Source organism: Oryzias latipes, chromosome 17 (genome assembly GCF_053564925.1).
Source record: "Oryzias latipes strain Hd-rR chromosome 17, Olatipes_Hd-rR_3.1".
Lineage (NCBI taxonomy): Eukaryota > Metazoa > Chordata > Actinopteri > Beloniformes > Adrianichthyidae > Oryzias > Oryzias latipes.
The window spans coordinates 20296082-20323682 of record NC_136253.1 but is presented as its reverse complement, the minus strand read 5'-3'; the positions used below and the strand labels follow the sequence as shown (position 1 = coordinate 20323682).

The 27601-nt window shown below is 38.4% G+C and overlaps 2 protein-coding genes and 1 long non-coding RNA gene across 9 annotated transcripts; 2 read left to right on the top strand and 1 right to left on the bottom strand.

The window, feature by feature from the left end:
• Positions 1 to 22: 22 nt before the first annotated feature.
• Positions 23 to 20251, top strand: LOC101175508 (phosphoglucomutase-1). Of its 7 annotated transcripts, none has more exons than XM_078935411.1 (12): positions 47 to 179; positions 9347 to 9502; positions 11955 to 12117; positions 12329 to 12475; positions 12695 to 12820; positions 12993 to 13183; positions 13273 to 13427; positions 13527 to 13642; positions 13774 to 13909; positions 18944 to 19127; positions 19268 to 19396; positions 20016 to 20251. In XM_078935411.1, exons 1-12 carry the CDS (start codon positions 138 to 140, stop codon positions 20103 to 20105), a joined length of 1635 nt encoding a protein of 544 aa, XP_078791537.1. In that variant the 5' UTR covers positions 47 to 137; the 3' UTR covers positions 20106 to 20251. The 7 variants fall into 7 exon arrangements, 5 of the variants coding, with proteins under 5 accessions (XP_020566562.1, XP_078791537.1, XP_004079038.1 ...); XM_078935412.1 differs by lacking the exon at positions 47 to 179 and adding an exon at positions 9096 to 9265; XM_020710903.3 differs by lacking the exon at positions 9347 to 9502 and having other exon boundaries at positions 23 to 179.
• Positions 1231 to 1916, bottom strand: LOC144986866 (uncharacterized). Its single transcript, XR_013650731.1, has 3 exons — positions 1626 to 1916; positions 1425 to 1546; positions 1231 to 1326 (listed from the first exon to the last, which is right to left on the bottom strand). It is a non-coding gene; the product is annotated as an uncharacterized LOC144986866 (long non-coding RNA).
• Positions 20252 to 21858: 1607 nt separating the features above from the next.
• Positions 21859 to 25284, top strand: leprot (leptin receptor overlapping transcript). The gene is made up of 4 exons (XM_004078989.5): positions 21859 to 22016; positions 22424 to 22499; positions 23777 to 23960; positions 24050 to 25284. Exons 1-4 carry the CDS (start codon positions 22001 to 22003, stop codon positions 24164 to 24166), a joined length of 393 nt encoding a protein of 130 aa, XP_004079037.1. The 5' UTR covers positions 21859 to 22000; the 3' UTR covers positions 24167 to 25284.
• Positions 25285 to 27601: the final 2317 nt, after the last annotated feature.

Sequence of the window (27601 nt, the reverse complement as noted above, 5' to 3'; positions counted from 1 at the left end):
ACCAGCAGGGGTCAGACGTGAGCTGACAGCTGCTTTGTAGCGACACTGGTGACGTAGAAAAGACTGAGGACGTCCGTCTCCGTTGGACGGAGAAACTCAAAATAAACTGAAGGAAAATAAGGAAGACTTTCGAACAGATGATAGAGCTTTTTTTGAGGATTGACACCTGGACTCAAAAAGTAAGGACAAACGTGTTTTTCAATGTTTGTTTTTTAAAATTAACTTGGGAGTAAGTGGAAAAAATGTGAGTAAAATAATTTATTTATGATCATTTTCACAGACAAAATATGATAACCGATTAAAGCACCAGAATTTGAAGTTTGAAAATTACCAGAAATAGTTACTGAGGGTCAAATGTGTGCTGAACACATCTTCTTCTTTCTCTTTCGGCTTTTCCCATCAGGGGTCGCCACAGCGAATCATCGTTTTCCACCTCACTCTATCATGGACATCTTCTACCCTAACATTAGCCACATCTATTAGACTTTAATTTGTTTACAAAATATATAAATAATTCATACACAAGAAGAGTGATCCATGTCTGTAAAGAAATATTCTCTGTAGGACAAATATGTTCTTGTGTGTATTTTATAAGCTGTTAGCTGCCATTGAAAGGTGAAATATTTAGTTCTTTCATTGTAAATCTGACTCCAGAGGATTCAGTGCTTCACCAGCCATTAACCTCACCGCACGTCACTGTTACCATGGTACCATAACCTGCATTCCATCACATTATGCTTGATCAGTTTTGCAACAACTTTAGAAAGTATAAAAAAGATTTTACCATATTTTGAAGAGACAGCTGATACTCATTTTCCTGATGCTCAGATAAAGTCGTTCAATGTTTTTCTGTGGGTCATTATTATTGATCCTTGTGGGATGAGATTAATTTAATAATAATAATGAAGAAATAATCTACATTAACAACATGAGAGTAACATGTAAGAAAGAAGCTGACACTTTATCTACAATGCTGCTCAAAATTTTTTTTACATTGACGTGTTCTCCCTACCATGACAAAGGTGGATAAAGGTGGAAAGATTTCATGTAATCCATGGACACCAGTGAGGATCACAAATCATTGAAGAAAAAAGGTTCAGAGCACTGTCTAGTGGGTCTAGATGACCCAACTCCCAATGTTAAAGTGCCTAGGATAGCACAAGGGTTAAACTGAGCAACCAAAAAAGATGCATGTTCAATAAGTAATTACCAGCTTTTGACATACATGGAACTCGGAACATACGTCTGTTGAAGAGAGGAAGCTGTTCACTTGGTTCAGTCCCTTTCCCTGATGTTGTCCCTTCTTGATTTCATCCTCGGCTCCTCCTCATTTCAACAAAAATATGTTTGTTAACTTTTGGATCATAAGGAGTTAGAAAAAAAACAACAGGAATAATGAGAAATAAGCCAATAATAATGGTTACCTCACACATCCTAGTGAGCTTGAAAAGGACTCATGTCCAACAGGTCCTGCATCTCAGGACACTGAACCACAACCCTCTCCAAATATGGCCAGAACTCCATCAGAGCAGAAGAACTGGACATTCTGTGGAGAAAGCCGTTTCTGCAAATATAAGGGATTCACAAATATGTCTTTGCGGAACATGTTTAGGAAGCTTAGTCACCTGGAGAGAGCTCTGAGTGGATTTGCTGCTTTTCCAGAGGCATCCAGAGGAGCCAGTTGAGGGGGCTCGGGCATCCTGTCCAAATGCGTCCTGGATGCCTCTCTGGGGAGTTGTTCCCCAGTCCCTGAACTCAACATTCTTTAATTCAAATGTGAATCAAAGCCTGTTCCACTAGTGATTGCAGCAACAGCAACATGGAACACGAAACCTACCGTCTACATGGGTCCCTAGAAATGTAAATAAAACCGCAACTGACCTTTTTACGAGGTTTTTTATAGAAAAAAAGAGAAACTCACTTGTCACGTGACAAGCCAGCAGATACGAATGAAAAAGATCAGATGTGGCTATTCTACGATTTTAGATCCTTTTTAAGGAAAACTTGAGCGAAGCAAACAAACAAACTATGAACTGCGTGTCTGCAATGGATGGATGTTATGAAAGTGAAGGTTACATTTACTGCTGGAAATGTTATAAAAAATTAAATATTAGTCCGCAATCTACTGGACTATTATTTACAAAAATAATAACTATTTTTAGGGCATTTTCATTTTTTTCACCAGAAAAACGAGAAACATACTAGTCACGTGACCTCTGCGCACGTCTGCAGATATAGACTGGAAAACAAAAAATCTTGTTATTCAACGATTTCAGAGTCTTTTTGGGGAAAAGTTGTACGAAACAAACAAACTATATGTCCAAAATGAATGCATATTATAAAAGTAAAAGGTATATTTCTCCATAGAAATGTTATCCAAATAAAGATTAGTCCTCAAAATATCATATTTTGTGAGATTTTCCACCGAAAAACTAGCGAATATCCGCCATATTTTTTGTACACGGAGGGCAAAAAACTCAAAAGTCACGTGATCCTGAGAAGCTTGATAGAAAATGAAAATGAAACGTAGCCATTCATCAATGTAAGGCCCGTTTTTGTAGAACTGCTACAAGTTTTGGGATGAGGCTAGGCTGTATTTAAATGCATATGGAAAGTAGGAATAATCAATAATTTGGCCAAAAATGTAACTTAGGCAATTATGACATGAGGCTTATTGTCATGGTGCCTCTGGCAGTCTCTTCCCCCTCCCCTGTCTGCTCTACTTCCCGATCATCACCAACTGTGAACACTCACCTCATCAACCTACTGCCTTCTTAAGGAGATCCAGCTCCAGCATTCATCGACAGTTCGTTGCCCCTTATGGTGCTCAAACTAGTAGCTCATGCAGTTTCTATCCATGAAGTTTTGCCTCTCGCTAACTTTATTCTTACGCCTCGGGGAAAGTTCATCACGAGTGTTCACCTGAGTTACTTCTCCAGAGCAACTCCATCCACGCTGACAACTCAAAGACTCCCAGTCACGTGAAGATCTCCAGCTACAGCACGACTCCTGTCCACGCCAAGACCTCCCACCACGCCAAAACAAACAAAACCCTCCAGCCAAGACTCCGTCCACATATTACCTCTCATCGCCTGAACTCCACCACCATACATACCATCAGATCGGATAGTATGTTTTTTTTTTTTCGGGAGGGGGGGGGGTTTAAGTGGGTTCACAACCAGCAATTGACACAGGAGGCATGATTTTTTATGTCCTTTTTTATGTTAAATTATATAAAAACGACATTATATATGTCGCTTTTGCTGCCACAGAGAAATGAAATTTCCCCATAGTGGGATTGATAAAGTCATCTATCTATCTATCTTCTGAAGATGAAAAGAAGAGCAGAAACATGATTAAGACGCTGTTGCTAAAGAAAAAGTGAACCCAGAGTAAAAGGATTCCTTTTATGTACTGGTATTATTTATCTGGTATTGGTATCATCAGTTTTTATTTAATATAAATTGCATTTTACTATTGGATGTCGATTATTTTGTTTTCAAATCTTACTTAAAGCTATACTAAACGAGACAGAAGGCGCCCATGATCTCGTGTTTGTTCTTCTGTTGCTAATAAAGCTTGATAAGATTCTTTTGGTTTGTTGTTTTGTGTTGTGCTCTGGGGGGTATTCCAAAAAGTGGGTGATGTGAGTTACCACGGTAAGTTTGAGGCTTAGGAAGCGGATAACCTCAACTTTCGGTTCCAAAAACTGAGGTATGTTTAAGGGTATGTCAAATTGCCATAGCAACTCATGCTCTGAACATAACCTGGTCTGGAGCAGGTTTAGTTGAAGGTTAGTTGGTTTCAGAGAGTCGAAGCAGCATGGTGTGCCCATTTGAAGATGATTTAGTGGATGAAGAAGCTCAGATAATACTTTTTCCTTTTTTTTTCTTCCTCTTCTTTTTTTTCCTTCTTTTAACTTGTTCTGTCCAACAGCTGAGCAAACAGATTAGAGCTGAAGGCTTTTTGTGTTGGACTGGTTTTACTATCACAAAAAGAGGTTATATAGCTTCGAGAAACCAGGGTGTAGATTTGTATAAACCCCTTCTTGTTGTATTATTTTTTATTTATTTGTTACATTTAGTGTGTGGGGGGAGGGAGAGGGGAAGAATGTGAGGGGGGGGGGGGTTGAAGAGAGTAAAAGGAGAAGAGGTGAGAAAGTGGGGGATACAAGTACTGATTTGAATAAGTTATTATTTTAAGCTTTAACAATTATACCAGATCTGCTGGAGAGACGAATATTACATCCAACGGCGAAATTCTGACATTAAGATGAGTGGAAAATATCTGTCCATCAATACACTGTGGGTTAGGAGGAGGGATGAAGCAGACAGAGAGCAGTGTGGCAGTGTGCACGTGCACGTGGGGGTGGAGATACATGCATGCTGCCGAAGTGAACCGTGTGTTCATAAGGGGAACCAGATCCTACCCAGCCAGACCAGGAGAGGGGAGGAGAGACCCCCAGGCCAGGAACCCCCCCGGCACCGGACCCAGGCAGCCCGGGAGGGGGGGATCTCCCACCCACCCAGCCAGGCGCAGAGAATGCCCCCCTACAGGGGCACCCCCGACGCCCAAAGGCATAAGCGAACCCAGCGTCCGGCCCCCAGGCCACAGGATAGGAGCGCTTGGCCGTACCAGGCGGCAGCCATGGGGGCCACTGGGCGCCGGACACCGAGACAAGGGCCAGGGACGACACCAGGGCACCGAGAACCCATGGGCCGCCGACCACCCAACCGGTGCCCCGCCACCGCGAGCCAGCCCCGGCACCCGCCCCGAGCATCCCAGAGATCGCCGCGCACCCACAGCCACCCCCATAACCCTACCCTCTACAACCCTCCCTCCCCGCCATATTATCTAAGCTCCCCTCCCCAGCCCCCTTAGTGCCCTCCCCCCTCTGTGATGGGGAGGGAGAGCCCCAGAGGATCCCAGCGAGCCAGCCCCTAGGTTCGTCCCACCCATGCACTCTCGCACACATACTCACAATCTTCTGGTTACCCCCCACCCCTCGCCGCCACGCAGGTAACGCAGATAATACTTTTTCCACCGTGAGAGGGTGATAAGACCACGTATGGATGTTGGAAAGATAAACATTTTTACATTGATATAACTTAATCATTTGCTTCAGTTAAGATAAGTCTTTTTCTTTCAGTCAACTTAAAAGTAACACGTAGTTATCAGACATAGTTATTTTACTTTTATTCAAATTCAATCTATTAAGTAGGTTTAACTGTGGTCCTGCTGTTAGATTGGGAGGGCAAGGAATTGTGGGATATCATTCCCTTTGCCTGTCTGGACTGATTGGGGTCTAAGTGTGGGTTTTTGACTAAATGTGTATTAGTTGTTTAGCTGTTTTACTGTGTTTTGCCGAGTTATTTGTCCTGTTATGTTTAATTCTTTCTGCACCATGAGTGAGAGTGAGGAAGGGGATGATGTTTTTATTAAGCACCACTGGTGCATATTGGTGTATTAAGAACTGAAAGTCAAATCAAAATCATGGAACATGCATGCTATGTATATTGTTAGTCAGCATTATATGATTCATTTTAATGTTATAAAACTGAAAACATCTGCGGTCTCAAACTTGTAAGTTCAAGTACAATGAAACAATTGGAATAACATGACATTAAGATAGTTGAATATGTAAATTTGAGTTGTATATGGTGTAGAGTTTTAAGAAGTCTAATAATTTTTTGGAGTAGAATAAATGTTCCCCACTTCACATCTCTGTTTAAACATTATGTCCTGCATGTTTGTTGTCTGACATTTCAAAATTTTACCACTTCCCTGACAAAGCATCTAAGGTAATTTATTTATTGTAAAATATTAGTAAAATATGTACAAATTAAATCATAAAGCCGAACTTGTCTTACATTTTTTTTCTGCTTTTTAAGCTTACCATCACAAGTAGAATGGAGCTCAGTTGAGTTTCCATCAATTTAATTTTTGTTTCGCGATTTTGACAAAAATCGTAGAACGAACAAAGTTTTCTGCGTGTTGACGTCGTGACTAAATCACATGTCAAATCTTCTCTGAACCATTTTCATATGTATTGCTGTTTATGACATCTCTGGGTGGGGGGAGGGGTTGTTTAATTATACTTAATTATACTTCTGACATTAAATTAATTTAATTTATTTAACCTCCACTTTTTGCATTTTGAAATCCATTCTTTTACTATTGTAGTGACGTGAACCTATACGTGCAGTAAACCTGTGGTCCCCAACCCCCGGTCCGCGGTACCAGCACGTGGGTCATTTGGTACCGGGCCGCAAAGAAAAAATAAAATAACTTACATGACTTCCGTTTTATGTATTTCGGAATCGGATCAGTTTGAATACAGCTGCAGGGGTTCAAACCTTCTTGACAGGCAGTGTTTACCACTGCACCACTGTGCACATTTTTATATTTGTTCTTCAAGGTTTTATCACTACCAAGCTTCCCCATTAAGCTTCATGAGGTGCTTGAGCGTATGAAAGGTGCTGTACAAATGAAGATGCATTTGCTTGACTGTCATTGGGTTTTATTTCAGAAAAATATGACCTTCAATGTCATCCCTTTAGAATAATCAAGAATGGATGGCCTCAGTGAATTCTTGAAAAAGGATGAATATTCCTGAGGAAGCAACATAGACCATGAAGCATGAGTAGGTAAAAATCTGAACATTTAATTCCCTGTATTAAAAATAGATCTTTCTTAAGGTTCAGAGAGAAAGATTGATGCCAGCAGGATCCAGCTGATAAAGATGAAGAGTTTTACATTGTTTAGTGACACTGTAGCACTTCTGGAATTTTGCTGGCAGAAAGAGTAAAATCACAGCAGCTACTACACAGGGCAGGAGTTAGTCCAGACCTGATACTTGGAGGAAGAACCACCAGGGATGACGGCTCTGACTTTTTATAGAGCTTAACATACAATTAAATGTGGGGGCGGGGCAACTATTTTAATGAATATTTAAATTACACAGCGCCACTCTCTCCCTCACAAAATTAATTGTCTCCTAATATTTCTTTGTGCACAGTCTCAATTACACTGTTAGCACACTTTGACAGCCCAGGGCCCCCAAAAGGTTTTAGTCTCAATTACATTTGTTACCTTCCGTCTCTCTGAACCAAAGTTGGCTGACCTAGTGTGTGATAACTCGGTACCATCGGTTGCTATCTCTGCCGTTAGGGTGGCTGTATGTGAGTCTCAGCCTTACCTTCCTGTACGGCTGGAATGTCTGTGTCTAACTCACTACTCCCTGGCCTGTCAAAGTCTAGTCCAGGGTCTTGGTTTTGCTCTGGAACATCCTCTCCATGTCATAATCACCATAACCAGGTGTGAGTCTGACAGGGAGCAGAGCAGGAACATCAGCAGCACAAGAAGCTAAAACGAAAAAATGATCGAAACAGCTGAATGTTCACAATCACATTTGGGTCTCAGACCATTAATCTCATATTAAAACTGTTAAAATCCTTGTATAAATGGACATAATATGTTTGTCAATTTATAATGTATTTTTTCCTTTAAAATTTGATTTTTTATTATTTATTATTTTTGTTTGTGTTGTGTTATAAATCTTAATTTCAACATGTTTAGTGTTTAAAAGTAGACATTTGGATTTGATGGATTCTGCAAATGCATAAATATTTTAAAATATTGAAAAAATGTTGTACTGGAATAGTAATTTTTCTTTGTCTGTTTTTGTTTCCTTGTTTTCGCAATATGCGCCTTCTGTTAGCTATGTAGATTTATGAGAAACATTTGGACTGACATATATGGGCACATCATCCATCCATCTTCTAAACCAGGTGTTTCCAACCTTTAACACTACAAGAGCACTGCAGCACAGAAAGGTTCCTTTTAAAATAAAATCCACCCTCTGTCAAATAAGATCCTCCTGCTACTGCAGCTTAGCTTGAATTAAAAATTAAAGAAAGTCAAACATGGCATTCATGATTTCTATCAATTGGTGCACTTTCATCCAAATATAACAACAATGGTATAGAATACAATATATTATGTTTAATATATACTTAAAGAACTTTGACTCTGAACATCAACTAGACTCTGTTGTGCAGCAGATCAGAATATGTGCTTCAAGTTATTCCAATAAAAAAACACTTTGACAATAGATTAGTACTTTTAATATCATTTTCTAATTTATCTGACATGTTAAAATCTAAACAGAAATGACAAAACTTAATTTACTAAAGACAAATGAACCCAAACTACAAGGACATTATTTATTCAATTTTTTTGCATTTTTAAATGAAGCCAAAAAGTCTTAATGGAGGGATGAAGGAGCCACTGCTAGAGCCTCTGGGTGCAGACACCTGTTCTATTCAGGGTCATGGGTCTTTGCTTAAACTGAAATAGTAACTCATGTTAAGGTTTTCACCCAAACCAGATGGATTATTTTGGTATCATCGTCTGAAATGTTTGTTCAGACACTCTGAGCTTTTCTCTGGAACTGATCGTGCTCTGTGGATTTAAGGATTGTTTCTGAACTCCAGTCCTTCGGGCCCATCCTCCCGGATGCTATTGATGTTAAAGACACCTGCCTGTGATGACTGTCATTATCCGGCCTCCGCAAAGCTTGATAATGGACTGAATCAGGTCCATTTAAGGAGGGTAACACAGAAAACATGCCGTTTGGTGGGCCCTGAGGCCAGGAGTTCAGGTTTTAGTCATCTCTAGAGGGCAGTGTTGTTCTTCGTACAGATACTGAACAAATTCTGCTTGCATTGGAAACTTTGTCAAAGCCACATATATTTTTTCAATGTAATTAAACTAGCAGTCAGCGTCACAAGAGCTTGTTAAATATCCTCCATTGGAATGGTGCTAATAGCATCGATATCAACTTTTTATACACTTTAGGGCATATCTGCAGCCATGCAGGAGTGGATCATCTGTATCATAACTCCGCAATAATCCTCATCAGTCACACCCACCCACCCACACATGCTTCTTTGTGACTTGGCCTGCAGTGTTGACAGTGATCTCCCTGCACATGTGTGAAGGAGTGTCTTCAGTTTCTCCTCCTTCGTTTGCGCACAGATTCATTTGCAGGGTTATTTTGAGCTGCAGAAGTCCCACAGAGCCTCCAGGGAAAGAATAGGAGTTAAGCTCGTGTTTTCTTTTTTTCTCCTCCACTGTCCAATTCTTCCTCAAGTCAGTGGGGACTTCCCTCCAAACGTAGGGTTTCCTCTGATCTCTTGACAGGATTTCAAATTAGATTTTCTTTTTAATTTACTTTGAAGCAATGGAAAACAGTCCTCTGCAGGTGCTGACTGTCGCCACGGCCCCTTACCCTGACCAGAGACCCAGCAGCAGCGGCCTAAGGAAAAAGGTCTCTGTGTTTCAGTTCAAAAGGAGCTATCTGCACAACTTTATCCAGAGTATCTTCTCCTCCATCGACTTGCGAGACCGACAGGGTTCAACCATGGTGGTGGGAGGAGATGGACGCTTCTTCAACAGAGCTGCCATTGAGGTCATTGTGCAAATGGCAGCTGCCAATGGGGTCAGTGTCCCTGTGTGTAGAGTCTCTCACATGTTTGATTGCTGGTAAATCTGAGCATGTAGTTGGGCATCTGTTGAATTTTGTGCTGGCACCTTCAGGCTTTATTTAGAGGCAAAAATGAGAAAATCATGAAAGATGTCAAAAAGGTAAATATTATTCTTTATTCCACCCAATAAACAAATATATTGCTTTCTTTTTTTTAAAATCTGGATGTATCTTAATAGTTGCATTTGATTCCACTTTGAATTAAAAAAAAAGTTTTAAACTTGACTCCTTATCTTTTGTCCAGATGTTTGGAAAAAAGCTTAAAATATTTGTTTTTATTTGAGTTAGGATCCCCAATTTATGGACTTTTTAAAGTTATTGACTGAATAAGAAAATCATTAAAGGGGAAATTTTGTTTTTGGTGGAATATCTCTGCCCTTGAACACTCTTAATAATGTCTTGCTTCAAAGTCCGGGAATTGCTACAAATTTAATATATTTTTTTAAATTATACTTTTTTAAAGTTACTGTTTTGACAAACTTTATCTTTTTGACCGACGTCTGAGATGTTTACTGGCTTTTTTCACAATGTTTGTCTGAAACAGCAGCATCAGACAGAGTCAGCTGAACTTTACTCTGGCCCATCTCTGCAGGCTGCTCTTGGCATGATTTACTTATTTGGAGCCAAATGTTAGTTGTATTTAGAAAGATAAAGCTTTGGTTTATGTTTAGTTAGAGTCCCACATGCCGCCATGTTTTAATGCAGGGGCAGTAATAAAATTGTCTCTTTACCTCTACAAAATGATGCCAAGGTCAATGACTAACTGTAGTTTTCTTTTCAGATGACTCAGTTTAAAACAACAACCAAATTTTTGCTAATCTAATGACTGATCAGCTTCTGACAATAATCTGATGTTAAAGTCAGAATTTGGGAAATTTTTTTGGAGTTATTTCCAAATTTTTGCTTTAATATTTTGCATTACAAAGAAAATAATTGGGAATTTGTTTCATGTGAATATAAATACATTTAGCTTTTATTACATATGAGAAAAAAAAGTTGTAAAATGTGCTATGGCCAGGTAAAAGACCAGATCTGCATCCAGATCCCCTTTCCGTCACATCCAGGTTACGACAGCCATGACAAAACCCCAGACAAATGTTAAGGACAGAAAAAATAAATTTATTTAGGAAGAAACACTAAAGTAAAAATGGCAAAATGAAATAACACGAGCAGTAAAACCCATTGTGTGTTTAGTAACCTCATAAAACCATTCGTATAATATTTTATACATGCATTACTGAGACATCTGTCTCATCAGAATTATAGAAATTTAACTTAAAACCCATTTATATATTACTGTGTCCATGTTTTCTGCCCTATAGTGCTTCATCATTCCACCAGGAGCGGTAGAAAGGTTTTTCTTGGTCATTTTAAAATGGCTGCTTCCGTGAAATCTCAAAAACACTTTTGGCGAGAAAAAGTTTTGCTGATTTTCAAAACTTTATGGTGAGAATAACTCCTCTGTTGTTTTTCAGTTTACTTGCTGTATTGAAATAATGCAAAATTTGTCAGTAATTAATTCTTTATAATACAATTACACCATGTTAAAAATACATGGATCAAATTTGAGACAGTGGGTAAAAAAGGTTCTTATTTCCTGAACACACATGTCAATATTTTCTATACACATGTTGTAAGAAAAAAATTACTAACTCATTCAACGTATTATAATTGATACAATGTATATCTCATAAAAACATGATATTGCAGAATGTTTTATTTCATCAAAGAATTAAAAAAAACTATGTTTTGTCATTTCTTTGATGTAGTGGGCTTTACAGGGTTAAGTATCCTAGAGATCCAAGATACAGGCTAAATAATAAAGAGCCACAGAAAGAGAGATTATGTAAAAACAGTGAATAATGAAAGGAGTAATTAGATTACTTAATAAATAAGATTTACAGTTGAAATGAAACAATTAGAGAGCAGAAGAAAGAAAACGAGGACAGAGTGTCACTAATAATCCAATCTAATTAAATTATTTTGCCGGATTCAATGATAGTGATGCAAAATAAAGTCCTCAATGAATTTCCGAAAGCCGATTAATACTATTTGGTAAAGAGAAAACAGAGAAAGAGATATCTGAGAATCTCTTCGCTTTGCAACAATCAGCTTGACACCAAATGCAGCAGCCAACACCAGTGATGAGCTGGATATGCTCTTCGAGATTAAATTACCCGAGCTTTAAGCCTTTGATTGTGTCATTGTTGACAGATTTATTTATAAGTTTATTTCAAACACTTGCACCTGCCAGAACTTGTTCTTGGAGAGCTGTCTTGATCGCTTATAACACGGGATTCTGGTTTTAAATGAAGATGAAAACACCAGGTGTGATTGGCAAGTAAATTCTTACGAGGCTTCGCTGAAAGTGTTTTGACTTTTTTTGACCTCTGTGACATTTCCTTAGGTTGGTCGTCTGATCATTGGACACCACGGCATAATGTCCACACCCGCCGTCCCCTGTGTGATCAGGAAGTACAAAGCCATCGGTGGCATCATCCTCACTGCCAGCCACAACCCTGGAGGACCTGATGGAGACTTTGGCATAAAGTTTAACACCGCAAATGGAGGTGTGGTAATGTGAGCAAGGAAACACTCAGAGGCAATATAGTGTTACCAGAAAAGTGAGACATTGGAAAGGTCTTTAGTTTGATGCTATAGTGTCAATCTGGATAAAAGTGAAGCACATCAATAGGATCAACAAAAATAAAGAGTAGATGTGAAGTTATTTCCAATCTGTATTTTTTTTTAATCACTGTGGGACGTTTTCTCCTTCTTGAGGCCCAGCCAGCGAGGCTGTCACAAGCAAGATTTTTCAGATCAGCAGAACCCTTGAGAAATTCGCAATTTGCCCCGGGCTACGCGTGGATCTGGAAACCCTGGGAAAGCAGGCCTTTGATCTGGAGAACAAGTTCAAACCCTTAACAGGTGATATGCATCATTGATCTGGCAATGACCATGTCAATTAAAAGCAAAAAGCATGTCAAAAAAAAAAAAAGAAATATGTTGATGTGGGGTTTATTTGCATCTTATGTGTATTTGAACTCATATTTGATTTATGGTTTGACAAAACTTTTTACAGTTTTGCTACAAGGGTCTAGCAGAGATTTTCATTTGTTTAAAATGGCTTTTCTTTTCTGTGTGTAGTGGAAATTGTGGACTCTGTGGAGTCATATGCCAACCTGCTGAGGAACATCTTTGATTTTGCTGCTCTGAAGGACCTTCTTTCTGGAGAGAACCCCATCAGAGTAAGAATAGATGCCATGCATGGAGGTGAGACGAGAATTCACAAGAATATGACCCCTTAGTTACTTTAGGTCTCTACATTTTATTTTATTTTCTTTGTATATTTTCTGTTTGTATTTTTATGTCATCAAAACAGCACTGTTTGTCTGGTATTTCAATTTTTAAAGTCTTACTACTTTTGCTGCTGTGGCTTTTTCAGTCTTAGGCCCATACGTGAAGCGAATACTGTGTAAGGAGTTAGGTTGTCCCGCCATTTCTGCCATTAACTGTGTCCCAATGGAGGACTTTGGGGGTCAACACCCAGATCCTAACCTCACAGATGCTGCAGAACTAGTGGACAGCATGAGAGATGGGTCGTTTGACTTTGGTGCTGCGTTCGATGGCGATGGGGTGTGTGAAAAGACATCATAATGAATAATGTGTATTCAGAAGTAAACCAAATAACATTCCAATTATATTCATCTGTGTGCTCTCTCAAGGACCGCAACATGATACTGGGCAAACACGGCTTCTTCGTCACCCCCTCTGACTCTTTGGCTGTCATCGCAGACAATATCTTCTGCATCCCATACTTTCAGCATTCAGGAGTGAGAGGCTTTGCTCGCAGTATGCCCACAAGCACGGCATTGGACCGGTAAACAAGTCTCAAGCATTTCCATTTTCTTTACAATGTTGCTTATGTGTATTTTATTTCTCATTTACTTAAGAAACATTTTATTTGATTTTTTTCCAGGGTGGCCAAAGCAACAAAGATAGAGATTTATGAAACTCCTGCTGGGTGGAAGTTCTTTGGAAACCTTATGGATGCAGGCTTGGTGTCTTTGTGTGGAGAGGAAAGTTTTGGCACAGGTCCTCTTTGAGCAAATCAACCCTAAAATAAATGCCTCATCTGAATTGATTTACAGGAGTACAATATTCTGAACTTAATATCAGTATGTATGTAGATTTTCTTAGGATCTTCACCACCTATCATTTTTCAGGTGGAGACCATATCCGTGAGAAGGACGGCCTTTGGGCAGTGCTGGCATGGCTGTCCATAATTTCCACCAGAAGGCGGAGTGTGGAAGACATTGTTAAAGACCATTGGCTTAAATATGGAAGAAACTACTTCACAAGGTAAAGTAAATGCACATTTTTATTTTTTTAAGTGATTTTACTTTGTGAACAGCTGAAAGAAAGAAAAGGAGTGGTACATTAAATACTGAACATAACTGCCACCTAGTGGAAAAAAACAGCCACTGTTTTTTCCTGATAAGGTTTTTTGATATTACACTTTTTCTCCATTGGTTTGGCTCATTTCTTGAAACAGAAATTACATTCTGAAAATTCTAAGATAATTTGGAAAAACAGTCTTACAGTTCAGCACAACACTATAGCTCACTTGCAAAATCTAATAAATCTGCCAAAACTGTTCACTCATGCTTTCAAACTAAATTCCTTTCCCATGTAAAGAGTCAGTGCCATGAAAATGGCAAAGATCCTCCTCAATTGCTTTGGCTCATTTTTTGAAGCAGATCGGACGTTCTCAACACTCTTGGTGCTTTTGCCAAAATAATGTGGATGGTTCGGCACAACACCATGGTTCACCTGCAAAAGCTCATATCTCTCCCAAAACAATTCACTCATGTGTCAAAACTAAATTTCCTTCACATTTAAACAGTCAGTGCCCCCAAAATACTTTGTCCCTTTGGCATTGTGTAGGCACTGCAAGTCAAAATGATTAGATGTTTTGTCACTATAGCAGAAGACCATTGAAATATTCCTCATGTCCACCTTTCAGTCTTAGCTCAGTCCTTCATTGACAATGGTAACTGTACTGTTTTTGTATAGCTAACAGAATACAATTTTGTATAAAACTGAAAAAAAAAAAAGATTTTAGGGTAAGAGTAGCCTCTTAGGTTTAACAGCACACATTGCACTCATACTGCCAAGGAAATTGTAACCATTATCATTCACACACATAAAGTAACTTTCATACATCAGAGAAAAAAGAAAATGTATACAGCATAATATACTTTATAATTTAAACACAAACAAAAAACAATGAAAATGATATGCACCCTACAGTGCTGTAAATACAGTTTTTCTCAGTCGCTTTAGTACAATTCTCAGATCAGAATTGAAGTTTGCAAATACGTGTGTGCATTTCTCAAAACAATTTGTACAAACAGCAAAACACTATGGATTTCTTGCAAAAGCCTGTAACTTGCTCAAAATCTTTAGTTCATCTCTCAAAACTAAGTCTTTACGTCATTGAACGTGTCAGTGCCATCAGAATGTCAAGTCCTTGTGTCATTGTCTACGAACAAGACAGTCAAATGACTTAGTCATGTTGTCAATATAACTGTGTACTTTAGAGGGAGGTTCTGATGTAAACTATGGCTAAAGTTTTGATGACAATTATTGGGAAATGTAAGTCACACCTTTTTTGTTCGATTGCAAGAGACTGGACAAGATTCACATTTACACTTTTATTGTTCATATTGTAATTTGTTGACAGACCATGTCATACCAACATAGAAAAACCCACTGCAAACAGTAACACAAAGGGAAAAAAAAGATAAAATATTCTGTCCAACAGTACAGGCAGTGCAGTAGGAATTGGTGTGGTCTTTCTAAACCTCTTATCGTTCCTGTATGTTAGGCCACAAATTCTCATCCACATCACAGCGACCCCGTCCAATTCCTTGTCCTTCCATTGTCAGACTTGGAACATTGTGTTGTGCTTCAGCCATGTACAGTATATACTTGCCCGTTCATTGTCAATGAGATGCACCTCTGTTAGAGGAAGTCAAGTCACCTGAGAGCAATTTACCAATTCAGGACAGAACCTTAGACAAAAACATATAATGGAGATGTATAGAAATATGTTTGTCATATTGTGACAACTTGGTCAACCATTTTGCAGTTAATGACTCATACGCTGAACTAATGACTAGGTGTTTTGAGGAGTAAGACTATTGCACAGTGAACTATATAATACATTTTGATCAACATGACATAAACAATTGATAATGTAGCAAAGAGCAGAGAATTGTACATAATCATTTGCATGGATATACCAAAGCAATTGCAACTTGTTCAAAGAAGTGAGAAACGGCTTATATGATGTGCACAAGTGACATTATGATGTGAAGATTGAACAAATAGTTTTGGGAATTTCATTCTGATCTGAGAATTGTACTAAAGCGACTGAGAAAAACTGTAATGACAATTATTGTAAAATGGAAGTTACACCTTTTTTGTTTGATTGGAAGAGACTGGACAAGATTCATATTGTAATTTGTTGACAGACCATGTCATACCAACATAGAAAAAACCCACTGCAAACAGTACCACAAAGGTAAAAAAAAAGATAGGACAATATTCTGTACAACAGCACAGGCAGTGCAGTAGGAATTGGTGTGGTCTTCCTACACCTCTTGTCGTTCCTGTATGTTAGGCCACAAATTCTCATCCACATCACAGCGAATATCCTCTCTTGCAATGCAGCGAAATATGTTTGTCACATTATGACAACTTGGTACAGGAGTAAGACTATTGCACAGTGAACTATATAATACATTTTGATCAACATGACATAAACAATTGATAATGTAGCAAAGAGCAGAGAATTGTACATAAGCATTTGCATGGATGTATCAAAGCAATTGCAACTTGTTCAAAGAAGTGAGAAACTGCTTGTTTGATGTGCACAAGTGACATCATGATGTGAAAACTGAACAAATAGTTTTGGGAATTTCATTCTGATCTGAGAATTGTACTAAAGCGACTGAGAAAAACTGTAATGCTTGAGTTTCACAACTAAGAGTTCTTCTCTGGTCGCTGTCCTCACCCTCCCTCTCCTGGCCATCGTCCTCACCCTGCTGACCATCCTCACACTGCTGTCTGTCTGGCCACAGATTCTCGTCCACATCACAGCGTTTATTCTCCCTTGCGATGCAACGAGGGAAGAAACGGCGTGCGTGTCGCAACCATCCCCTACACTGATCTCCTGTAATATAATCACATGCAGCATCCATTGCATGGAGCAGGGACCTCTGATCTTGAGCCTGATGCTCATGCACTCTCCACCTCAAAGCGGAGAAAAACTCCTCAATGGGATTGAGGAAAGGAGAGTAAGGTGGTAGGAACACCATGACCATCCTTGGATGAGTAGTGAACCAGGCCCTGATGAGCGGGCCACAGTGGAAATTCACATATAGTTACATTGCCCCCTCGCTGGCCTGGGACATCCTCCTCCATTAGTCAAGTTCTAGTTTCACGTGACCGTCAATTGCTGTAATAAATTCATCAAATGTTCCAAGGGATTCATGTATCGTATTCATGGTATTATGTTCTTGACTAATTTTGACAATTGAACAGACTACTGTGCATGTGATGAGTCACACAATGAAATGATGTTGACTCATTTTGGAGCGAACAACCATTAGACTGAGAATCAACAATCGTTTTAGATCAACAAGATCTATTCACTTGGAAATTGTGCTAAATGTAGGCAACCTGTACTTAATCATTTGCAAAGATGTACTGAGACATTGAGACATGTACTAAGACATTTGCAATTTGATGAAATTAATGAGAAATGCCATTCTGTTGTGAACAATTGCCAAGTGGTTTGGTGGTTTGTCAATGTTGTTTTGAGAATGTAATTTCTGTTTCAAGAAATGAGCCAAACCAATGGAGAAAAAATGTAAGAAAAAATGAGAAAAAGTATTGATAAACAGAAAATCAAATACTAATTCTGACTTTCATTTTTAAAAAATTAATTGAAATAACCAAACACTTCTTACTTTATTTTTTATTGCTTTTTCTGCCCCCCCCCATACTTTCCCATGTTTTGCCACAAGCAAAATCTATTTTTCCCAATGGCTTTCCAGGTCTGTACCAAACGTTTGCTTCACTATTTTTGCAAATTACAAATCAAGTCTGATAACTCTGCTGCCAATGAAACACAATAGAAGAACAGATAATATTACATAAAATAATGCCATATGGGTGCACATTAGTAAAGCAGAAAATGTGCACATTGTATCCACCTATCCTTCCTCTTTCGCTCAACCGGGACCGATTCACGGGGGCAGCAGTCTAAGCAAAGATGCCCAGACTTCCCTCGCCCGGCCACTTCCTCCAGCTCCTCTGGGGGGACCTTGAGGCGTTCCCAGGCCAGCCAAGAGACATAGTCTCTCCAGCGTGTCCTGGGTCTTCCCCGGGGCCTCCCCCCAGTGGGGCATGCCCGAAACACATCCCCAGGGAGGCGTCTAGGAGGCATCTGAACCAGATGACCAAGCCACCACAACTGGCTCATCTTTATGTGGAGGAGAACCGGTTCTACTCTGAGCTCACTGTGGGTGACAGAGCTTCTCACCCTATCTCTAAGGGTGAGCTCAGTCAAAGAGAGGCAGCTCGTTTCAGCTGCTTGTATTCAGGACCTCGTTTTTTTAGTCATGACCCAGAGCTCATGACCATAGGTGAGTATTGGAACGAAGATCCACAGTTAAATTGAGGGATTTACTTTCTGGCTCAGCTCTCTCTTCACCACAACGGATCGAAACAGCAACCGAATCACAGCGGACGCTGCTCTGATCCACCTTTCAATCTCACGCTTCAATCTTCCCTTACTCATAAACAAGACCCCAAAGATATTATAACTCCTTCCCCTGGGGCAGGAGCTCTCCACCCACCCAGAGAGGGAAACTACCTTACACCAGTTGAGAACTATGCTCTCAGATTTAGTGGTGCTGACCCTCATCCCAGTCGCTTCACCGTTCAAACTGGCCCAATGCACACTGCAGGTCCTTGCTCAATGAAGCCAACAGGATCCTCTGTAATGAGCAGAGAGGAAATCCTGTGGTCCCCAAAAAAACCTCCTCTGGCCCCTGGCTGCGCTTAGAAATTCTGTCTATAAAGTCTATGAATAGAACTGGCGATAAAGGGCAGCCCTGCCGGAGTCTAACATGCCCTGGGAACAGGTCTGACTTACAAACCAAGCTCCTGCAGAAACCGTCCAGCCCCCAGTTAGCCAAGTTCCATGACTGGGGTGGGCCCATGGGATCGTCTTCCAGATTTTAGATGCAAAAACACAATGAACAATATGGTTAAAGGAAATACTATAAAAAATATTGAAATGTCTTTTTCTACAACCCTCAGGTATGACTATCAGAATGTAGACTTAGATGCAGTGTGTGACATGATGGAGGATCTGGAGATCATGATTGCAGACAAGACTTTTGTGAAGCAGAGGTTTGCTGTGAAGGACAAGATCTTTCAAGTGGAAAAAGCAGACAACTTTGAGTACACTGACCCAGTCGACAGCTCCATCTCCAGGAACCAGGTACACAGTACACACTCAGCAGCATATGTATGGCGGCAGGATTATGTGCTCAGATACATAAGGAGTTTAGTAGTCATCTGGGGAGCTGTTTTTTGGTTTGGAGGATTGAGACAGAGTTTGTCTGGCTCTTTTTGCTACAGGGACTGCGGATTATCTTCTCTGATGGCTCTCGGATCATCTACAGACTCAGTGGGACAGGTAATGATGGGGCCACGGTTCGGATTTATCTTGACAGCTATGAGAAGGATCTGCTTTTTGAGGACACTCAGGTAAAGTGCCAAGTTATTACAGCTTTTTCTTTTTTTGGGGGTCAAAAAAAGATTTACTAAAATTATTTTGCAAGACTTTCAGTCTCTGCCCACCTAAATACTGTGAAGTGATTAAGAGTTTTAAAACACAATGACTTTGTCTTACATAAACTTAACTGAGATTTAAATGGAACATCAGATAATCAAAGACAATTGATTATTTATAGAGAAAGAAATAGCAACATCTCCGATTCTGAAGGCCCCTGATAAAAGTTCAATGCTGAAGTCCATTATGAGAAAATAAAAAATAAAAAACCTTAAAAAATGAGACATGGCTGCATGATCTAAGTTTTAATGTAAAAAAAGACCATAAACAATGTAGCAAACCCCAACACAAATTTCAGCACTAACATTAATACCAAACATGGTGGTGGATTTTCAACAAGTCAACTTTTCAAAGTACTCAAAGATTCACTGAGCTCATATTGTTTTAGCTGGGGTTGCAGTGAAAAAATTAAAAGATGAAAATTGTTTTTCCCCCCCATGAGTTTGTAAAAGTCTTGACTTATGAAAGAAATGTGCATTGTTAACCTGTAAGTGAATATTTAGCATGAAAGCCAACATCTTTTTTTGTTTATAGGTGATGCTATCACCCCTCGCAACCATTGCACTGAAGATTTCTCAGCTTCATCTCAGGACGGGTCGAATCGGCCCATCAATTATTACATGAGCTTTGCCTATTATCACTCCATTATCATGTAATGCCTCTTTGCCTCTTCTTTTAACTTTATTTTTGTATAAACACTGTAGTAAAATGTCCTGCTTGTTGCACGAGTGTGAAAATGAACAAGAATACATTAAAAGTTTAACTCACCATGTAGTCTTCTGTGTTTTCTCCTATGGCAGCAGATAAAGATTTAATGTTAATGAATATTTTTAATTTAGACTACACGTTTTTCTTTTAAAATTTCAACTTATAGCTTTCTACACATGAAAAACTTGTAGAAAATTAGATTTTTTTTTAAGAATACATATAGATAATTTGGAAAAATGCATGAAGAAAAGGCTGTATTTCCAATACAAAAACAGGTGTTTCCACCGATTAAGCTAATAATCTATAATCTGTGCCTTTCGCAGCTCTTTACTTTAGGAAATTAAAATTCATCAGCAAATAATACCCCAAAATTAAAATTCAAATAAGGTGTGTGTGGATGAGTGGAACAGAGATACACAAAAACAAACCATTGGAGATCAGTAGCTCAGAAAATTACAAACAGTGCAAAAATAGATTGTTTTTCCTTTTCCCCAGAAGAATATTATTAACTTTCATCCCAACCCTGAGGAACAATAAGGAGTGCTTCTGTTTTTACATTTTGACTGCAAATATAGCAATAATGGATCCTTTGTGTTAAAAGCTTAATTTTTTATATCGACAAACATCTATTATCTGGTCAAGCTCTGTGATAGCGCATGTTCTTTCAAGTAAAGTGAAGATTTGTTTTCCTCTGAATATAGATATCCATATACAATTATACCAATTGTCATACTCATACTAACAATAAATTAAGATAATCTTTATTTAAATTGGGAGAATTTGCCTGTCACATAAAGACTTGTTCAGCCTACAAGACTTCATAGCATGTAATAAAGAAAAAATATATCTGATCCAACATCTAAACCACTTCTGCAGTTTGGAAATAATTCTAATGTAACTTAATCTTTGTTTAAAAAGCAGTTTTCCTGCTACAAAACACCTCAAAATGCTTTACATAAAAAAAATTAAATATTTTTAAAAAATGGTGCTAAAATACTTTCTTTTTCTTTACTTCAATTTAAAAAAAAAAGCCAACACAAATACACATCCGTCAAAAACAAACAGTCCATCAAATTAAATTAAAACATGCAGACATGTGGAAACTACTTAAAACCTAAGCTAAAAAGGTGAATTTTGAGTTTTTTTGCCAAAAACTTCAGCAATGAAAGAAGACCAATCAACCAATCACCGCTCTTTTAATAAACTCATCTTGTCAGAAAAATCTGAGAACGGCTTCAGGAAAGTAAGGAATCAGATGACTTTGTTTTTGAGATGCATAGCATGATTAACAGATGTGACCCCATATCACAATACTGCTTCCACACATTAAACTATTTCCAGGATAAATGAAACATAGCTTATCTCATCAAGGCAAAGATGATCTTTTGTGAGTGTCGTTCAATTTGTGAGTTTTTCATAATTCTATTTTTACATAGTTTATGATCATTTAAGTTGGCGTTTTATTTGAACAATCCACAAAATTTCCTTCAGCATGTTGTAAGGATATACATAATCCTTTTAGAAGTCTCAGCTGTCGTTCAGATAATTAAAGAAATATTAAACTATACTAAAAAAACAAAATAAAAAAAACTATCTACTCTCTTTAAAAAGTTTCTCTTGATGTATTTTTGCGTTGTATGCGCGCGCATTGTGTTACTGTTGCTTTAAGAGCGCCAATGACGAAACCAAAAGAAAACCTCAAGGAGGAAGCAGGAAGTCCCCCTTCTGAGACGGGGAGCCTCGGCACATAAACAAAGCCCACAAAACAGAACACAACTCCTCCGAGACAGTTTTAGTCTTTTATTTTAAGCATGGCCGGAATTAAAGGTATGTTGATTAAGAATAAACCTCTTATAATGCAACAGCGGTATTTTAAATTATTATTACAGTTTAATTTTATGATGTTTAGCTAAATTAGTCTTGTTGCAATAAACTAAAGCAAAAAGTCTTTGCTAGCTTTTTAGGACAGATTTCTGAAACCTTTTGTTGAGTTGTATCAAATAATTTGAGGGCTAACTGGGAATGGTAGCTGCGGTGAATCATACTTTTTCACAGCGGACTTCCACCCTTTTTCCATTACGTGATGCTACAAATTTTGCTTTTCGAGTTAGCATGTCTGTTAGCTAGCACTTTGCTCCCTTCGATTTTCCTTTTTTCTTTTCTTTGAACTTTAGTGTGGGGCGTGGAGTTAATTTGATATCAACTTATTTCGTTTCTTTTCTCTCTTTCCTTAGCATTGGTTGGCTTGTCATTCAGCGGTGCCATTGGACTGACGTTTCTCCTGCTCGGCTGTGCGCTGGAACAGTACGGGTACGAGCTCACTGACTGTCAGACTCTTTCTATTAAAACAGAGTTGAACAATAGCAGGATAAAGAAAGCACAGCAAAAGAATTATAAAATGAAATGTTGTTTCTGTTTTAACGAAGCTTCTCGACGACGGAAAACCTGTTTATTTCTGTTGTGTGTTGTGCTACAGCATCATTTCTCAGTAGGATGATGAAGCACATCCCGCCAATTATCACGTTTTCTGCCAAAGCCATGATGTACTTTATGTTCCAATGTTTTCCCTGTTTGTTTATTTTTTTTCAACGTTGCTGTAGTAATTAAATTAGAACATTAAAACAATCTGTTCAGTACCACTTTGTAGTTTCAATTTAAAAACAAAAACTTACAATTTCCCTCAAAGGTCATTCAGTTTGAAATTATTCATAGAACAATACAGTGTAAAAAAAATACAGTGTAGTACTATTTACAGTGAAAGGAGGACAGCTGTAAAAACATTAAAAAATGGGGAACTGAGAAAAAAAGTATTGAAAAAATGGGAGATCTAAAAAAAAAAAAAATTAGATATAATCTTTGGACTGTGAAAAATATGAAAACCCCATGACAGAATGAATAAGAAAGTTCCCATAATCATTTGTTGTTGCCAACAAAGCTAAAAAAAAAAAGTGGTAGAAGGGAAAAAAATATGAACAAGATAAGGATAAAAAAACACATTTTGATAGGAAAATTTCTGATTGTTTACTGTAAATATATAAATAATTATATTTGTTTTTGTCTAAAAAACAGACATTGGTTTTTAAACAACTGGTTTATTGTTTTGCCATTTTTTTCTTACTCTATTCAGTTGATATTTGCTAAACTAGACATAATGCACATTTTCCTTAATGTGAAGCCTTAAATTTGATTTAAAGTGGGTTTAAAACGGTCTTAAAAAGTTTAATTTGAGCTTCATTAAATGTGGATACATCCTGAGACAAAGAAATCTGTCTTTTTTTTTTCTTTAGAGGTGTAAAAGACCGCATAATTTTAATGTTAGAAGGAAGCTATATTCACATTTTACCGAAAAATTGAAATATTTGCTTTAGCATCAGTTATTAGCATTTAGCTGTACGGAAGCTGCTGGGCTGACGAAGCAAACTTTGTTTAGAGAATGCTTTGCATTGCAAAGTACCGGTACTGTGTTGGAAAGCCCCACTGTAATGAGAGTCTGCTGCAGATTCCAACAGAAAACGAGCTGCCAGTGTTTGTTTTTCCTTCCTGACAGTTTGATAGACTGAACTCAAACCTTGGCTCCATTTCTTCAGGGTATACTGGCCGCTGTTTGTCCTGATTTTCTACGTGCTGAGCCCAATCCCGACCTTCATATCCAGACGCCTCAGTGACAGCACAGAATCCAGCAGCGCGTGCAGAGAGCTGGCCTACTTCATAACAACTGGCATTGTGGTGTCGGCGTTTGGGCTCCCCATCATCCTGGCTCGGAAAAGCACGGTGAGTTCTCCTCAGCCCATTCTGAATGTAATATTTATGTGCTTGTGTATATATAAATACAATCCATTCCTCACCTTTTCTGCCCACAGATCCAGTGGGGCGCCTGCGGTCTGGTGATGACGGGGAACGCTGTCATCTTTCTCACCATCCTCGGCTTTTTCGTCGTCTTTGGAAGTGGCGACGACTTCAGCTGGGAGCAGTGGTAGACCGTTTTTGGGAGGTGTGCAGATAAAGTTTCTGGGTAGGTAGCTAGATGTCTTGGGGAGCTCGTTTGTCCCTCACTCAAAGGGTGATGCATCAACAGCAAAACTTTCAACTAAACGTACGTATTATCAGGCGGACTTCTTTGTTTTTTGTTGAGGGATATTAGGCACATGTGCCTTATTTATGTGCCTTTATATGTGAGACCAAGTGGACAGTGATGCCTTCACTCATGCACCCTTAAGTAACCCTTCAGGTTTAGTCTTTTGCCTTAACTTGTTCCCCTAAAGAACCCCTTTGCCCCACCTTTTCTATTATATAATATTATCTGTAAGTTAATCAACAACATAAAGAATTGTAAAAGCACACTGAAAAGCTTACTGCACTATTTCCTCTTTTTCAACCGAGAAGTGGCCTTACAGTTGTCATCCTTTCAGAATAACAAGTGACTATAATTCAAGGGATGTGACAGTTCAACGCAGTAATCGATTTGAGGGTTTGTTTTCATGTGTTTGTTTTTTGCAAGCTTTGCTTCTCATCTCGGTGCATCTGTTTACCTCTTCACCAAAGACCATGTCGAATATGCGTTTGAGCTTGTAGGCTGTGATTTGATCTTTGCAGTCAAATGCTCAGTTTAAACGGGAAAAGTTGCCTCAAGTAAAGCCTTTAAATTGAGACAAAGTAGTAGCCAATAGATAGATTGTGTACATTTGCTTTTAGCTGAATGCATGTCATAGACAATTTTTTGTTGCTTTCTAGTTAATATTTAAGGATAACAGCAATCTGTAACTGTAAAGGAAAATCACAACTTTGTACCTTTTTTTTGTCATTGATGATTTCTGGGAGTTGCCCCTCATCGCATTGCCTAAAAGAAAAAACATTGCTTACTGTCTTGTACAATTCAAAATTTATGTTTAGCTTTATTCTGCTTTATTTGGGAAATGCATATGTATGTTCTATGCATACAACTGACACATTGAATACACTCTCCAGGATGAATGTCTGCTATCTCTGTTGTGACTCCAGTGCCTACACTACAACTGCCTGAGGAGAAAAATATATTTTTTAAAGCTTATGGCTGCATTTGTTTTCTAACATTGATTAAAGCTGTTTAGCAAATGTAGCTGCCCTGTCTTGCTTTTTATGGTTACAAATTCAAGGTGATATATTTATGGATAGACATAGAAACTTGGTGCTGCACATCTTAGTTGATTGTTGCCATGCTCGGCCTTACACATTCTCTCTGAACACTACAGCAACCGTTGCAAGCTCTGGTAACTGACTCCCATGAGAGACGGAGGAGATGCAGGGTGAGAGTTTACAGTTTGGCCATATGGTTGAAACATAGAAGTGTGAATTGATGCTTAATAATTTAGGGGCCACTTTGCAATACTCTGAAAAAACCCGAAAACTGCATTGCATTTTGTTAATTCAATTCAATTCAATTTTATTTGTATAGCCCAAAATCACAACAACAGTCGTCTCGATGGACTTCGAAGTAAAACATGAACTCAAAAGGATCCCGAATACAAAGAGTTCAATAGGAAAATACTAAAATGAACTAACAAACTGACTAACCTTAGTTACTAGTACTGAGTTTATTTGACGTTTCTTAGCATTCAAGCAGGAATATTGGATTCAGATTGTCAGTAATGCCTGATGCGAGTGATTGGCATAACAAAAAACAATGATTACATTCTAATTCGTAGAGGAATCAGGATAGCAAATCGAGCGTGCAGTTTCACACCATCTGTCTGCATGTGTCTGGAATGCGGTGAAGCTTTTCCACCACAGACAAACAAAAGAAACACTTTGCAGAAAAATATTTATGTGAATAACATCTGTGCTGCCTGTCCCCTGTGATTGCATTTCATCTGAGGGGAGGGCAGACCAATCCTCATCCAGCACAAATTCTTACCAAGTTAGAATCTGCAGCAGAGCTTCTGGAAAGCTGCATCTGGAGAGCTTTAAATGGCGGGTAAATATTGTTTTGTAATATATTTTTGTCAGATTTTTAAAAAGATTCAACATAAATGCGATAAACCTCTAAGTGTGCCGAATAAATAGTCTTTTCTGCTGTTTTTAAAAATCATTTTTTATGTCCTAATTATGTGGATGAACATAGTGCAGCTCTGTGGAAAAGTGCCAGAGGGTTTTTCTTTTCTTTTCTTCTTTTTTTTTTTTTTTTTTTTGCTAAGCATTTCCAGGCCAAATTAAGACAGGTTTCAACCACTAAGCAGCATTAGCTCTTTTTTTTTTGATGGTTCTGAAAGGTACTTATGTGTCTTACCTTTATTGTAATTCAGGAAGAGTGCTTTTAAATTCTTATCAAATTGTCATTTTTTAACTATTCTGCCTTAAATCACCAAAACTCTAGAGAAAAAAAAATCAAATAACATTTAGAATGTTATTGAATTTTTTACTACCTTGGTTTCAACAGTCTTTCATAGAGTTTAACATGTTTACTCCTCAGTGATTTAATATTAATGTGTTTTTTTACCAATTGAAGATGGTGCGTTTTTCACTTCATGCGTGTTGCCTCTGCACCCTGCTGCTCCTATGATCCTGCTCTGAGCCAGTACATCCCTGTAAAATAAAGGAAACTTTTAAATTTTTTTAAATTATGTTTTTTTTAACCTAAATCTGAATTTTTGAGCAAAGTGATTCTCCAAAATGAAAGCACATTCCTCTCCAGGTTGAACTCTATTCACAAATTGCACAAATCCGCAAAAAAGGGGGGAGAAAAATCAATTTAACGTGGCTGAGCAAGATTGGCAAGTTGTTAATTATTGAATAAAGGAAAAAAAAACTGGCCTTTTTTTGTAATTTGTTCTAACTCAGTGACACCCTAAATGTAGGAAGTGGCGAAATATGCATGGAATTTTTTCAAGATGGAAAAACGGAAGAAAATGAAGACGAAGAAGGGCCAAGGGACATCTATTCATTTTTGTTCCAGGACAGCTGTTGCCTGGCAACAACCAAGTTATTCCAAACCATTGGAGTTTGGCCTTGAACGCATCACAGTATCTAAGTTATTGAGTGACACTGTAAAACATCTTATAGCTGCAAACTGATGGTCAAAGAATTCTTTCAAACGCTAATGGATAGCAAAAACACAAACTTACAGAACAGACATATATTGCATTGCCGTGTGGGTGGATTTGATAGAATATTAATGAATAAGCTCAAATAACTAGGATCTTTACCTTCTATAAAAATATCAAACCTAGTCACTCTATGAATAACTTTTATTACTAGAACGTAATAAAGGCTTTTTAGAGCAATCTATATGTGGAAACCTCTATATGAGAACATATGTAGACAGGACCGGCGTTCTGGTCGAACAGATCCATTCTGCTCCGGTCACAAAGTTGAATGGTCGCCAGAGGGCAGTGCGCGTGCGCGCGCGGCTGGCATACGTCGTCAGCGCTGAAGCCAAT